This window comes from Megalobrama amblycephala, linkage group LG24 (assembly GCF_018812025.1).
Source record: "Megalobrama amblycephala isolate DHTTF-2021 linkage group LG24, ASM1881202v1, whole genome shotgun sequence".
In the NCBI taxonomy this organism is placed as follows: Eukaryota; Metazoa; Chordata; class Actinopteri; order Cypriniformes; family Xenocyprididae; genus Megalobrama; species Megalobrama amblycephala.
In genome coordinates this window covers 14,246,282-14,262,079 of record NC_063067.1, presented here as the reverse complement: position 1 = coordinate 14,262,079, position 15,798 = coordinate 14,246,282, and the positions used below count along the sequence as shown (strand labels likewise).

At 37.4% G+C, this 15,798-nt stretch overlaps 1 protein-coding gene across 1 annotated transcript; it reads left to right on the top strand.

Moving 5' to 3' along the window:
* Positions 1-1,090: 1,090 nt before the first annotated feature.
* Positions 1,091-10,225, top strand: atp6ap1lb (ATPase H+ transporting accessory protein 1 like b). Its single transcript, XM_048178116.1, has 7 exons — positions 1,091-1,335; positions 3,934-3,974; positions 4,922-5,007; positions 5,289-5,530; positions 7,646-7,696; positions 7,819-8,062; positions 8,699-10,225. Exons 1-7 carry the CDS (start codon positions 1,235-1,237, stop codon positions 8,933-8,935), a joined length of 1,002 nt encoding a protein of 333 aa, XP_048034073.1. The 5' UTR covers positions 1,091-1,234; the 3' UTR covers positions 8,936-10,225.
* Positions 10,226-15,798: the final 5,573 nt, after the last annotated feature.

Genomic DNA, 15,798 nt, shown 5'->3' with positions numbered 1-15,798 from the left:
GCCACTGTGGTCCAGTAAACGTCCTTGCCCTGAAAATGACTCCTCATGTAAGCAAAACCATAATAAAGGGTGTCTGAGGACAAGACAGCCTGGGTGGTTCAGATCAGTTTGCAATAACATTAGGCGTCTTAAACAGCAAACTAAATTTGGCCTCAAAATAGTTTCATATGGTCCCTCTAGTTATCTGATAAAAATATGTTCTGCGTTTTCTGCAGTGTCAAAGCAAGCTATTAACAAGTTTACCTCTTCTACGATTATGAGCAAAAGCAGCACAACATGTAAACATTTGTCTACGCTGCGTTTCACTGTATTAAAGCCAGTGTGAAGGCGACATTAAAATAGGTCTGTCTTACCCAATGAAGATGACTGACAGTTGTCACTCTGCTTATCAATCACGCTGTAAGCACATTTGAGACAAGGGGCAAATGACCCACTTGGGTTAGTGAAACCACTCTGATGGCATTCATTTACACAACACAAATCTAGATAAGATGTTGACCATAAACAGAACTTTTTACCACAAATCTCCTCTTGCTTTTTTAAAGCATGCCATACTATGAAAGTCAATGGGGTCCAATGTTGTTTTGGACATTTAAAACATTTCTTCTTTTGTGTTCCACAGGGGGAAAAAAAAAAGTCATACAGGGTTGGAACGACATGAGGATGAGTAAAAATTTTGGGGTGAACTATGCCATTTTAAGATTATTATGCACAGTGGAGGTTGATAAGGTTTAGGGGTTTCTACCATTTGATTCATTTTGGTTATCAAAGCTTTCAGTGTAAATCTAGGTCAGTTGTCACGACCTTTAATTCTGCTTTTAAACAAATTCACGCTCTCAAGTCATTTTTAGCCGTGCCAGATATCAAGTGATTATGAAACGAGGCTCCTGGGACTGGAGCTGAAACACATAAAGCCCTTTGCTTGAGGTTGGTCGGCAGCTACTGTATGTTTGTATGAGACAGAGGGTGCAGAGAGAGAGGAAAACGATAGGGGAGGGGTAGAAGAGTGTGTGTGTGTGTGTGTGTGTGTGTGTGAGAGAGAGAGAGAGAGGGTGTGGGGAGAGAGAAAGGCTGCAAGAATGAAGGCTGTGAGGCGAATGACGCACGATTATCTCCCCCCTGCCCGCTGATTGGCTGCGCGGGCCGCCCGTCAGAGAGCCCAGGTTTAGGGATGTGCGTTCAGAGCAGATTATGAAGCAGACCTCATCTCTGGCAGTCTCGTCAGATTGTCTCAATGGCTAAACACAAGCTTTTCCTGTTTTTTTCCCTGTTACTGTGTGTGTTTATCTCTCTGTCTTTGCCCTTCGATCAAGTGCCTGCGATCCTGGACAGGAGGTAAGAGCTGCGCTTTCAGCTCTAGCGTGGGGAGGGGGAATGGGGCAGTGATGCTGTGCAGCTGATGCACTGTCTTAGTCTTTTACAGTGGGCAAGAGACACCAAGAAAATGCGCTTTATTAGGAAAATGCTGAAAGAGCATTCAAGGAACTCATAAATTAATTTGACGTACGTGGGCTCTGGATTCAGAGTGTGTTGTGGTTTTGCTGCAGTTTTTCTTCTCTGTAAGTACAAGACATTCAAACATGGCTATGACAATGGGACAGCAGGCAGACCCTATCCAGTGTCTGTAGGAGTCAGTTTACAGATGCTACTCCAAGAAACAGAAGAAAGAAGTGAGATTCGGATGGCTCTGGCTATATGAACATCTTTAAATATACTCATTCGGTTTATTGTACACTTTCACAGTTGATGAATTCCTTTACTCGTATCAAAGCTGGAATAGCATAAATATGTTAATTTAGATACATTTATTTATTTTTATTTATTTAGTAATTTACAACTGATTGACTCATCTGATATTACTGTAAAAAATAATACTAGTTATGAGTAATCTATTGCTCACCACACAGGATAGAGTTAAATTAAATTGAAATGAAATGACCAAAAAAAGTTTCACAAAAATGTCTCAAAAAATATAATCTAATAACTACTTTTTGTATATTTTAAATGAGATTTACTGTATATATTAAGTTAAACATCAGCAAACTTAAAAAAAAAATATTTCGTTTATCTCTTTGTTTGGATGATGCCTGATTTGTCACATGATATATTTCTCTTTATTTTGTTTTTTGTATGAGTATTGTAATTGTTTGAAATGAATAAGATCCAAGTTGAGGTTTTTGTCATTTTTAACTTGATCAAAGAGCCAAAATTATGTTTAAAGAAGTAATTGGTTATTCTTTTTTTGTGTTACCTCCTAGAATTATCCATGCCTTTATATGTGAATATATGAATAATATATGTGAATATTTTATATGATAGAGATCAAGCTGTCTTCCTTTAATTCTGTAAACTGCAGCTATGGTAAACAACCTACCAACTTGCCCATCCCTCCCTAGATAGAATCTAAAGCTTAGGATTTATAGGGATAAGAACAGCATTGCAGACTGTTGAAACATTGGGGATCTTGTTAGTCCAGAAATGTGTCTTAGGAGTAAAAAAGTGTTGAGTGGTTTACAACCCTTCTCAAGTTTCTCAGGGTCACTGCAGACCAAAACAGACAGTCAAGAATGGCAGCAAGTGGAATTAAACCAAAGGTTTTAATCTTATTACCATTTAACAGACAAATCTATTTTAAAGCATTGCTGTGTTTGTAGAATACTGTGCTAATCTGTATGCTAAACCTATAATATGTATGCAAAAGATGATATTGAGCTCTGACAGAGCCTGTGAGGTGAAGACATAGTGTGAGCGCTGCTTTTCATTACATAAATGCTCAATTCAGCACTTAGGCTACTGTGTCCAGCCATAACCAATGACAGCAGCGCAGTCCTCAGCTGCTGACCTCGGTAAACTGGCATTAGAACAAAGGCGAGAGTCACTCCTCGTGCACACACACTCCTCAGCAGGGCTCTGAAGACCATATTTGCTGTGCTTACGTTGTTTTTATTTTTTAGCATAACTAAAAGAAAAAAACTGTACAAATGTAGCTCTAGAGCTCATTTTTATATCATTTCTATGCTTATGTACATCGTTTTGGATTTTATTTTCCGGGAAATACCCGGAAAGAAGAAAAATTGTTCAAATGAGCTCTTCATATGTAATTTTTTCAGTTTTTGCACCTGAATTTGAGATGTATTGTCACCTTGATTGGATTATAGGGGTTTTATGAGTCAATATGTCACGTCTCTGTTGATTCAATGCTCACATCACGCTTAGGAACTGAATGAACTTAAATGCTCCATGCAGTAATCTGTTTATTTTCCCCACAAGTCTGATGTTTTGCTGTATTCTTTAATCTCTTACATGATCACAAAGCTCTAAGCGCTAAATTCCAGTGTAGTAGAGGTGGGTGGGGTGGGCCTGGTGTAGTACATAGCTAAAGGAAGTGAACCAGGGTCATCTGATGCTCTCGTTTACAATCACACACCCTACTGACTTTGCTGCAGGTGAACAGGCCTTAATCTAGGCCTGTTCATTGGACATCAACACATTGACATAGCAGGAAACCTTCTCCCAAATAGGGCAGCAGATTCTTAATAAGGTTTTAGGAGATCGTCCGCCAAGCTCATTATCTCTGCGATTAGACGTATAAACGGTTCATCTTAGGATAATCCAGCAAGTTCCAGCGCGAGGGACAAGGTGGCAAACGATGTGCATATGTACACGCAAGGTGCCATTAAGTAATTTTCAGCTCCCAATTCGTTGATGGACTTGAGGTGCTAAGCACATGAGAATCATGACATTCAACTAAATGTCTTGTCTTCTCCTGAGACACTAATCTGGACTGAAGATGTCAGACTTGTGGTCATGCATCACTGGTGCATCAAGCTGAGTGGATCTATGGGAAATCTGTCTTAGACGCTGATAAGTAGGCCACAGCCTGACACAAAGAGATCAACCCCCTTTTTGTTTTGCTTTGTTTTTCCATCACAGCTCGGAGGTCCCACCATATCAAGCTGTGAGAATTAGAACAGGTCAGTATCTATTACTTTAATGGCAGTTATGCTTTTTGGGTTTGCTTGCATTATTTGTGTAACTTTCTGCATTCAGCTTTGTTTATATATAGTAATCCCAATTTCTGCTGAGTGTGATTTTTTTCTTGTTGTCACTTTTGTTAACTTTGTGCATAACGGTGTAAAGTCAAACTTGTGTTTATCTATTGCGTTATTGAGCAAGCTGCCAGGTCGAATGAAACTTGTTAATATGTTCAGCATTACCTCACTATAGTTATACTGTCTGTACTATAAATTCTTAAGGGGTGCTAAATTCATCTATTAGTCCTAATATATTCCACCTGAAAAGGAATAATATGTTTTATGCTACATTTTAATAAACAAGAAGTTAATATTGCATAATTTACAAGTTAACTATTTTTGCTCCATTAACGAAAATACTTCCAAATGAAGCCACAGCAGATATGTCTCCGAATAACATAGAGCAGTTGACTTTTGTTTTGAACAAATCGGTTGAGTGAACAATTCAATGACTTGCTCACAAAAACCATTCATGAATGAAAGTGTTTTTGAGCAAATCAGTTGCCTGAAATTGACTCAATGAATCACTTATATCACCACCCACTGGTGTAATGATTTAACCTGTAGAAAGTGTCACTGAAAAATCCCCACTGCCAGTCAAATTCAGGAACTTAACTTGTATAACAACAGTTTAAGCAGATTTTATTTAAAAAGTTTATTAGAAGCTAATATAAATGGAATATTATTTCAGATTGAAATAAACAATATACAGTACTAGTTTTATCTCTAGACCTCTTTTTTGTCTTTTTGAATTTTACTTTCATACTGCAAAAATGAAACTATTTTTCTTGCACATTTGTGTGCTTAAAAATATAGTGATTCTCTGTGCTGAAAAAACTCACCATGCCATCTTCCCAATTGTCCTATTTCAACATTTTATGATGCAGATGGAGAACATGTTGAGAGTCCAAGTGCCTCACACGAGGAGAGTTATTCGCCTGCAGCTGAAAATCCACTCAGAAGAATACTGCAGGTATTGCATTTTCCGTGATAGTCAATGTGACCTTGGCTTCCATAAGCAACATCTCTGCCTTAATTCACCCAGCATCCTACAAGACCAATAACAGTGACGGATTTAGAACTAACATATTATGAGGGGGGAAAAAGCATTTGTGATCCAGGAAATATCTGTCACATCTGTTATCTTAAGCCTGAGCGTTTCTTAAGAAAACCTTTGAGATCAGAGAAGCCCATCAATAATGCACATGTTCCATACATCATCACTCAGTTTGTCTTGTTGTCATTTTCAAACAGCCTTACGGGTGGCATCTGCATGCCCAGCCCAGAACCAAACGGAAGTTACTACAGTCTACCAGCTCGGGACCTTACTCCCCACTGACTGTAGCTTACAATGGCAAGATCTGCATCCTCTTCAAAGCTAAGAGACTGGCTATTCGATACAGGAACAACACTTTTCTGGACCTCACAGAGAGGGTGTTTGGACCCAATGCACAAGTAGACACCAAAGGCTCTCTTTGTACAAAGGAGAAGGCCACGTAAGTATTCTTGAAAACTCCTGCCATAGATTCAGTAGATTTTGTACTATATGTAGTGGCCCTAAAATGTAATTTTTAGACTTAGTCATTACATTATATATTAAAATATAATCTTATCTAACAAAATATGTCACAAAATATCAAACCACGTGACATTTATTTAAAAGAATGATAAAACAATAGTTTTATTGTTCAAAATGAAAAAAGTATTTCAACATTTTGGACTGATGGGAACTGACTTCATCCACTAAATTCATGTTTGTAGGTGCCATTTGGTTCCTGGATATTTAATATTTTATTTTTCACATTCAGACATTTTATGTGGGGCTCTGGGGCCCCTAAATATATGTATGTGCTGTTGAAAATTTGGAGTCAGTAAGATTTTTTTTAACCTTTTGGGACTCTTTGCATGTCGGTCAAAATTGACAGATTTTTTTTTGGTTTTTAATTTCAGTGAAATGAATGTACTATATTTTAGTTCTATAATGTTTTTTTTTATTTAATATTTTGTATTTTTAAGTCATTTTATGGTATTAAATTATATTTACGCTGTAGTTATAATCCATTTATTCACTTTTTGAGCATGGACCTAAAAATGAAATTTCCAACTTATACAACTCATACATTTTGAATGCTTTAGGGCACAGACTTAAAGGGTTAGTTCACCCAAAAATGAAAATTATGTCATTAATGACTCACCACCCTCATGTCGTTCCAAACCCGTAAGACCTCCGTTCATCTTCGGAACACAGTTTAAGATATTTTAGATTTAGTCCGAGAGCTTTCTGTCCCTCTATTGAAAATGTATGTATGGTAGACTGTCCATGTCCAGAAAGGTAATAAAAACATCATCAAAGTAGTCCATGTGACATCAGTGGGTTAGTTGGAATTTGTTGAAACATCGAAAATACATTTTGGTCCAAAAATAACAAAAACTACGATTTTGTTCAGCATTGTATTCTCTTTCCATTGAATTGATTCCATTGAATTGATTCCACTGAATCCTTTCATCTGTCGGCGTTGGTAATGCACATTTACGTCGCCGTGGTTGTTTTTGGTGATTAGGACATCCGCGACATGCACACTTGCGCACCATTTTAAAAAATATAGCAATACCAAAATACAAACAATGTAAAACAGCTTGAATACAGCGTGCGTCTCCCTCATGCTGTAAACGAAGCTCTGATTCAATGGAGTCAATTCAATGGAAAGGATTCCGGAAGAGAAGACAATGCTGAATAAAGTCGTAGTTTTTGTTATTTTTGGACCAAAATGTATTTTCGATGCTTCAACAAATTCTAACTGACCCTCTGATGCCACATGGACTACTTTGATAATGTTTTTATTACCTTTCTGGACATGGACAGTCTACCGTACATACATTTTCAATGGAGGGACAAAAAGCTGTCGGACTAAATCTAAAATATCTTAAACTGTGTTCCGAAGATGAACGGAGGTCTTACAGGTTTGGAACGACATGAGGGTGAGTCATTAATTACATAATTTTCATTTTTGGGTGAACTAACCCTTTAATTTTCAATGAAGTGAAATTAATTTTTTTTTAACGTTTATTGTTATGAAAAATGCACAAAAATACTATTTAATTTTTTTTATGAAATATATATTTTCAAAAACATGTTTTACTATAAAACTGCAAGAAAATCAAAGCCATAAATCTAAACAAGTTGTGTTCCAAATTTGTGCTTGATATCTCAAAAAAAATGGGCTTTCAGTAAGATTTTGTTTGGCTGCAGTACCAAATGTTTTCACTAGATGAAATTAGTCTCCCATTCATTTCCAATGAGGCCATTTTTGACCACGAGTACCATTTAACCTTTTCGAATCATGTCCATGATTGTGTTCACATAGCAAGTGCCAAAACCTTTACCAAGTTTCGTACCATTCCGATGAAGTAAAAAAAAAAAAATCTAATGACCTTAGAACACCAGAGGGTTGACAGTAAAAAAATGTATAATGTTACAAAAATGTCAAATACATGCTATTCTTTTAAACTTGCTAATTATCAAAGAATCCAGAGAAAATGTATCACAGTTCCCACAAAAATATTAAACAGTACTGTATATATAATCTGATGACAATTTTGCATTTTCATAGGCTATCTTTGCATTTGGGTGATGTGGAAGACATCAGGGGACTTGTTATCAGGTAAACACTCTTTTTCTTCTTCTACACTCATCTTGACGTATCCATCAGAAGGTTGCGCAAAACCTCACCGGCTGATAATTACATTCAGTTGTTAATTACTTCCTCTTGTCTGTTTTCTGAAGGCTTCAGATGTCCAACACATTCTACGAATCAGTAAGCCAGAACTGGTTCACTCTGGACAGTGTTCACATCCACTACAACTGGACTCACGAGGCCACGTTCAATGCCACGGAGGTCTATGCCCCCGCCACCTATTCTTACCACTGCCAGCATGTCAGCAGCTTACAGAAATATGACACCCTACTGGTGCCCAGCTCCCACACTGACAGCTCGGCAAACTGGCACATCACTTTCACAGATTTTCAGGTAGCTGCCACGAAATGTGCTCGAGTGTTTTCAAAAAGTTTACTGAAATTTTGTATTTCTGTATTTCTGAGTCTGTATGGTTTTAGCTGACATACTGTATTTGAAAATGACTAAGTTTATTTATAGAAAATGCTCAACAAAACAGTACAAAGTTCTTTATTGGCATAGATGTTTGGTTCTGTGAAGAACCTTTAACATCCATGGAACCTTTCCATTGCACAAAAGGTTCTTTAGATTTTAAAAATGTTCTTCACACTAAAAAAAATGGTTCTTTTAAGAACTATTCACTGAACCAAAATTGATTCATAAATGGAATCACTGAGAAAACCCCATTTTGGATCCTTTATTTTAAAAGAGTGCATAAGGGGCGATTCACATAGCATTGTTGCTTTTAATTGTGATGTGTTACAAAATTCAAAGTTGTCCATTTTTTGGAAGACGATAAATATAAAACATAACAAAAATACCCAGCATATTATTAAAAAATAAATACATTTTTGTATTTCTAAAGACATTTCTCTGTTTTATACATCAGTCAACAGAGCAAGGTCTAGGTTCCCAATACAATTTAAAGGAATTTATTTGTTATTTAGCACATTCTCAGACAGAAAACATTTATTTTATATCTTTTTTCAGATCCAGGCCTTTAATGTCCAGTCCAACAAGTTTGCTTCAGCAAGTGACTGTGCAACTTTCTTCACTCCAGCCATCTTGATGGGCCTAATCACCTCTTTGATTCTGCTACTCGTGTTGGCTTACGCCCTGCACATGGTCGTCCACCTCAAGCACATTGATCGTTACGAAGAGCACAAGACCACCGTCTACTTCCCCCGCACCCCCGAGGCCGAGCTCCCAGACAAGAACAGCGTGTGAGGAGCGACGGCGGTGCTGTAAAACCAGCAAAAGGCCAGCGTGTAAAGGATTGCTAGTTCTGATTCTGGATGGCTACGTTGTCCTCTTAGTCTTCCTCCTGCCTGGCACTAATTCCTCCCCTTATCACTGTCTTAACCTTACTTCTTACAACCAGAGGATGAGATTACCTGATGCATCAGGTGTTAAAACCCAGGCTGGAGCCAAAACCTGGACATCTCACGGCTTTCCAGGACCAGTACTGGGAAGCCTATGAAACGAGGACAAAAAAAAATGTGAGATTGCCTTTTAATAGATCACCGTTCTGGTGGACTTTTCAAAGCACTTCACTAACTGGATACAAGTACTGTGGTGGTTAGAAATATACTAATTGACAAGGCAGAGATGGCAGAAGAGAAAAGACTGTGAAACCAAAATGACTGTGGTTTGATATGGAAGTCTTCTTCTTTTTTCTTTTTTTTAAACAATACTTCATAAATCACCAACTCATTCATCTGTAATGGAGTCCGCAGACTGATCTGCCAATTACAAGAACTGTTATATGACTGCCAAAGTGGTGCAAAATTGTTTGTCAACCTTGATGGGTAACTGACAGTAATAATGTGAATATGATACATACAAAAACCATAAATGTACAGTGCTTAATACTATTTATGTATTCCAGGACTATACAATATAGATTCAGGAAGTTCATAAATATACTCATTGGCTTTAAATGATCAGCTAGATATTCATATAGATCTAGATTCAACTGCTGTTTTAGTAATTAACAAACTTCCAGTATTAAGCACCTTCAAATCTATAAATATCAAGTGCGTAAAATGTATAGCAAGAAAAAGACCTTTTTTAAGCTTCAGAAACTGATGTATTGCACAGAACATTTTTATATGATCTCATAATTGCTAGATCTATATGCTGTTCCTTTTCAGGTGGAATATATTAGGACTAATAGATGAATTTAGCACCCCTTAAGAATTTATAGTACAGACAGTATAACTATAGTGAGGTAATGCTGAAAGAATGCTGTACAATTATTCATGTAAGTGTTTAATACCCTCAGTATCATAATCAGTATACCTCTATATCTACAATTATAACATCAGTAACTCATTATCACAATAACCTGCAGCATGACAATGACTAGAGATAAACCTCTACCATGGCACGTCTGATTCTGGAGGTAACAATGTGTTCATTTGAATGATGGTCATACACACTGAAGTGCACAAGAAGTTTTCTGAACATCAGTCAATTCAGTCTGAACAATAAACAGTGAACAGATCAAAATTCAAAGTGCGTTGTATCTCTATATCTTAAAAGTAGAAAAACGCATGCGTTTCTTGTGTTGTTCTCCATGTATGGTAAAGCAGCGGTCGTGGCCATGCAGACCGCTGCCCACCTCATGCTGACCGTCTGCTATGGCCCCGTATTTTTGCGGTGAAAAGGCAGCAGCCCCCTCCTGTTCCATTTTTCCTGCCCTTTCTGCCATCTGCTTTCATCTCACACTTCTCAGCAGGAGCCTGCGGCGCTGCCTTCTTACCGGGACAGTTTACCTGTCTGCCTTCGAAACAAACTTTACTCACACATGCTCTACTTTCTGCGTCACTGACTCTCACAGCTCGAGTGTGTTTTCCTGCAGGGTCTAACAGCCTCACAGCTGGCATTAGTCTGGCTTTGTGCTGCATATACAAACAATATCATGTTGGTTTAGTCATGGCTGAGTGCTACTTACTAATTGTTATCTCCTTAATTATTTAATTTCTTTACACAGTGCTCTGGAATACTTGGTTCTGATGTGTCAATCCGTCGTCCATGGCAGCGCTGCTGCAGTCCACTCATCCGGGTAACTGAAACTGGCACTACTTTCATGTTTCTTGTATCACTCAGCGAACCCGCGTTGTCTTGTTACATATAAACACAACTTGCACAATCATGGCCTCATATGACTTCAGTAGCTTATTAAAGGTGCCCTAGAATCAAAAATTTAATTTACCTTGGCATAGTTGAATAACAAGAGTTCAGTACATGGAAATGACATACAGTGAGCCTCAAACACAATTGTTTCCTCCTTCTTGTGTAAATCTCATTTGTTAAAAAGACCTCTGAAGAACAGGCGAATCTCAACATAACAGCGACTGTTACGTAACAGTCGGGATCATAAATATGTACGCCCCCAATATTTGCATATGCCAGCTCATGTTCAAGGCATTACACAAGGGCAGCCAGTATTACCGTCTGGATCTGAGCACAGCTGAATCATCAGACGTTGTGCAGGTAAGCAAGCAAGAACAATAGCGAAAAATGGCAGATGGAGCGATAATAACTGACATGATCCATGATTACGTGATATTTTAGTGATATTTGTAAATTGTCTTTATAAATGTTTCGTTAGCATGTTGCTAATGTACTGTTAAATGTGGTTAAAGTTACCATCGTTTATTACTGTATTCAAGGAGACAAGAGAGTCGTTGCTATTTTCATTTTTAAACACTTGCAGTCTGTATAATGCATAAACACAACTTCATTCTTTATAAATCTCTCCAACAGTGTGTAATGTTAGCTTTAGCCACAAAGCACTATCAAACTCATTCAGAATCAAATGTTAAAATCCAAATAAATACTATACTCACATGATCCGATGCATGCATGCAGTATGCATAACGAACATCTTGTGAAGATCCATTTGAGGGTTATATTAGCTGTGTGAACTTTGGGGGCAGGGAGCGCGCGATTTAAAGGGGCTGCAGCCTGAATCGGTGCATAGTTAATGATGCCCCAAAATAGGCAACTTCACAGACACATTCAGGGGACACCTTAGACTTATATTACATCTTGTAAAAACTGGTTCTAGAGCACCTTTAATATTACTGTAATATTGTTGCAGTGTCCGTCTTGTTGCTAGGCCGATTATTTTGTATGTAGGCTAATGGACTATTTTTGTTAGCAGTATAAAGGTAAAATTATAAAATTTCTGAAATTAATATTTCATGGCCATGCATTAATTTTTTTTTGGCAGAAGCTGTGCAGGATAATGTACAGACTGCATTTTTTGCAGAGTGTTCTTCCCTATAATTATAATAATTATATTTTAACATATAATTTTAGATATTTGAAAAGCTCTTATCAAACATAATAATACTGATCATAATAATTTAAAAGGCAGATAATTCTTTTGTATACTGGTGAAGACATATCATTGATTCAACGTACCATCTAGCATTACGAATTACATTATGAACTACAAAACCAGTCATAAGGGTGATTTTTTTGAAATTGAGATTTATACCTATAAAAATTAAGCTGAGTGGCTGAGATACAACTATTTGAAAATCTGGAATCTGAGGGTGCAAAAAAATCAAAATATTGAGAAAATCACCTTTAAAGTTGTCCAAATGAAGTCCTTAGCAATGCATATCCACTCACAAAAATAATTTTTTATATATATTTATGGTGTCACAGATCCCGTGTTTCCCTGGACTCTATTTCCCATGATCCTCCTGTTTCGTCACCTGCACTCACTTCCCTCGTCAGCTCCCCATCATCACGGATCACCTGCACCTGGACTCTATTGTCAGCACTCCCATATATTGCACTCACTCCCTGCACTCCTTGTCTGTTCTCTGTTTTGTTAGATGTATGTTTGGTGATCTCTGTCTTCTGTTTAATAAATGTATAGTGCTACTGTGGAAATCCGTATCAGCCTCATCTCTACACCAGCGTACGTAACATATGGTAGGAAATTAAAAAAAATATCTTCATAGAACATGATCTTTATTTAATATCCTAATGATTTTTCGCATAAAAAAAAAAAATCGATAATTTTAACCCATACAATGTATTGCTGGCTATTGCTACAAATATACCTGAGCAACTTATGACTGGTTTTGTGGTCAAGGGTGACGAATGTTGTTTCAATGTTTTTTTTTTTTTCATAATTGAAACAACAACTGACATTATTTCAACCACATTATAATGTTGAAGGTCAGCCATGTGCTGAAAAAAAATAACTTATTTATATAAGTTATATATGACATATTTAAGCTATAATAGTGAATATGAAAATATGAAGTGTAAGTATTAGAGAGGATAAAAGAAAAAGAAAGAGACAGAGAAATAGTCTTAATCTTCTTAATCTAGCCTACAAAACACTGAATTATTCAGGCACCCATACATAAGACCCATTTTTAGATCCAAATCTTGGACAAACACAGCTTCTTTTTGTTGTCATTAAAAGCTGTAGATCTTACATCGCAGAGATTTATGACCATGACTCATCCCTTTCAAGGATTCAAGGTTATAGTGATGGCACTGGACAAGGTGACTTTAATATTCTCCACTGGTGATTGCGTGTGGTTTTTATTCTCAGTCTATCTTGTGCGGTCAGAACTTACATGGACAAGAACTATAAATGAGACAGGTTTGCTCTGTCACCATGACAACAAAGGAAAGATCCATACAAACCCTTTCAGTCTTCCTCTGAGCATGGCAATCTCTCTTAATTCCACATCAGTAGCCTTGGTCACAAAAGTAGCCAGCACAAGTTAGCCTGATTGAGAAAACACAATTATTTCATAAAGATATTTAAAGAGATGGCACAGGAAATGCAATGCTTATGTCTAATATAACAGTATCTAGTTACAGGATCTACATCTAACGTCCTACTCAGATACATTATAAAACTGCATAACAAGATATTGTTGCACAGATATTTTTATATAATAAAGTAAACAGCAATGTGTATGGTATTATATGTTCAAATATGTGAGACTTTCTTCCCATCTAAAATATAAATATCCCACCACAGGCAATTTATTTATGTTCTAGTATTTTAGTGATAGGCTATAGATATTTTTTATCACCGATTTGTAATGGGAATTTAAAGGTGCCATCGAATGTTTTTTTTACAAGATGTAATACAAGTCTAAGGAGTCCCCTGAATGTGTCTGTGAAGTTGCAGCTCAAAATACCCCATATGGCATAATTAGAAATGCGCCGATTCAGGCTGCGGCCCCTTTAATTGTTCGCGATCTCCGCCCCTCCCGAGCTCTCGACTCTATCATTGCATAAACAAAGTTCACACAGCCAGTGTTGCCAAGTCCGCTTATTATAAGCGACTTTGGGCTTGTTTTTCTGTAAAGTCGCTTACAAATATTGGTAGTTGCGGGTCGCGTTTTTTTGGGCTTGTTTCTAAAGTGTAGTTGTTTATTTTGGGCTTGATCCCAGCTCCATAATAAGTTGTCAAGCAGATATTTTCTATATGTTATTTAAATGTAGGAGTTTGTCTAGCCTGTTCTCTCTGTCCTCCCCTTTCCCCATACACACAGGAGAGTTTTTCCCCACCCACATCCTGCTTCTAATTGGCCCTTCGCAAAGACCCGCCCCCCTTAGTTACTGTTGCTTTGTCCGACAAGCCGTGGCGCTGTCACGTCACACGCAGTGAAAAATACATCGTGGAGCAAAGAGGATACTGGCAACACGTCGACAGACAAGACAGAGCAGGTTACTTACGATATTAAACAAAGTCCCAGCTTTCAAACTGTGTAGTTATTAAAGAAATTCAAACAATAAAATCCGTTTTGTGGCTCTTTAATGTGTCGTGACCATGGTCGTGACGGATTGCTAGCGCCTCTGCTCAAGAGGCTCGTAAACCGATCATCTCTTCCTACTAGTCCATTTATAGCGTCAAATAATGAGTGAACATGAGAATTGAATGTTCTTTCAAACGCGGAAAGACGTCAATATACACATTTTTTTCAAGTTTAACTACACCGAGGTTAATCTTTTTGCTCAGGGGGGAGAAAAATGAAACTGTAACGTTACCATGTGTGCAGTTTTGTAAAACTGCGCAGTTTACCAATCTGTCTACATGGATGTAAATTGACAATCTGTACCCACAGTTTAAAATCCGTCCTCACGGATTGTAAAAACGTGCACACAGTTTATTTATTTTTCTCTTACCGGAACCTGGGGGTGGGGGGGCTCCGTAGAAAAAGTCGCTTGTTTTGGGCTTGTTTTCACAGGCCTGGTTGCTTATTTGTCTCGCGAGATCTGGCAACACTGCACACAGCTTATATATCCCTAAAAAAGGATCTTTACAAAGTGTTCATCATGCAGCATGTCTAATCGCGTAAGTATGGTATTTATTTGGATGTTTACATTTGATTCTGAATGAGTTTGATAGTGCTCCGTGGCTAACGGATAATGCTACACTGTTGGAGAGATTTGTAAAGAATGAAGTTGTGTTTATGAATTATACAGACTGCAAGTGTTTAAAAATGAAAATAGCAACGTCTCTCTTGTCTCTGTGAATACAGTAAGAAACAATGGTAACTTTAACCACATTTAACAGTACATTAGCAACATGCTAATGAAACATTTAGAAAGACAATTTACAAATATCACTAAAAATATCATGTTATCATGGATCATGTCAGTTATTATTGCTCCATCTGCCATTTTTCGCTATTGTTCTTGCTTGCTTACCTAGTCTGATGATTCAGCTGTGCACAGATCCAGACGTTAATACTGGCTGCCCTTGTCTAATGCCTTGAACATGGGCTGGCATATGCAAATATTGGGGTCATACATATTAATGATCCCGACTGTTACGTAACAGTCTGTGTTATGTTGAGATTCGCCTGTTCTTCGGAGGTCTTTTAAACAAATGAGATTTATATAAGAAGGAGGAAACAATGGAGTTTAAGACTCACTGTATGTCATTTCCATGTACTGAACTCTTGTTATTCAACTATGCCGAGGTAAATTCAATTTTCAATTCGATGGCACCTTTAAAATTTGAGGATCCAGCACTAAAAATCAGCGATTTGATTACATCTAGACAAACAAATAAATGACCATAATCCATT

Excerpts from the sequence above, each read along its gene's own strand:
- atp6ap1lb (XM_048178116.1), top strand. The coding sequence starts at position 1,235 with ATGGCTAAACACAAGCTTTTCCTGTTTTTTTCCCTGTTACTGTGTGTG. Across the intron at positions 1,336-3,933 it reads CCTGCGATCCTGGACAGGAG|CTCGGAGGTCCCACCATATC; the intron begins GTAAGAGCTGCG and ends TTTCCATCACAG. Across the intron at positions 5,531-7,645 it reads TGTACAAAGGAGAAGGCCAC|GCTATCTTTGCATTTGGGTG; the intron begins GTAAGTATTCTT and ends GCATTTTCATAG.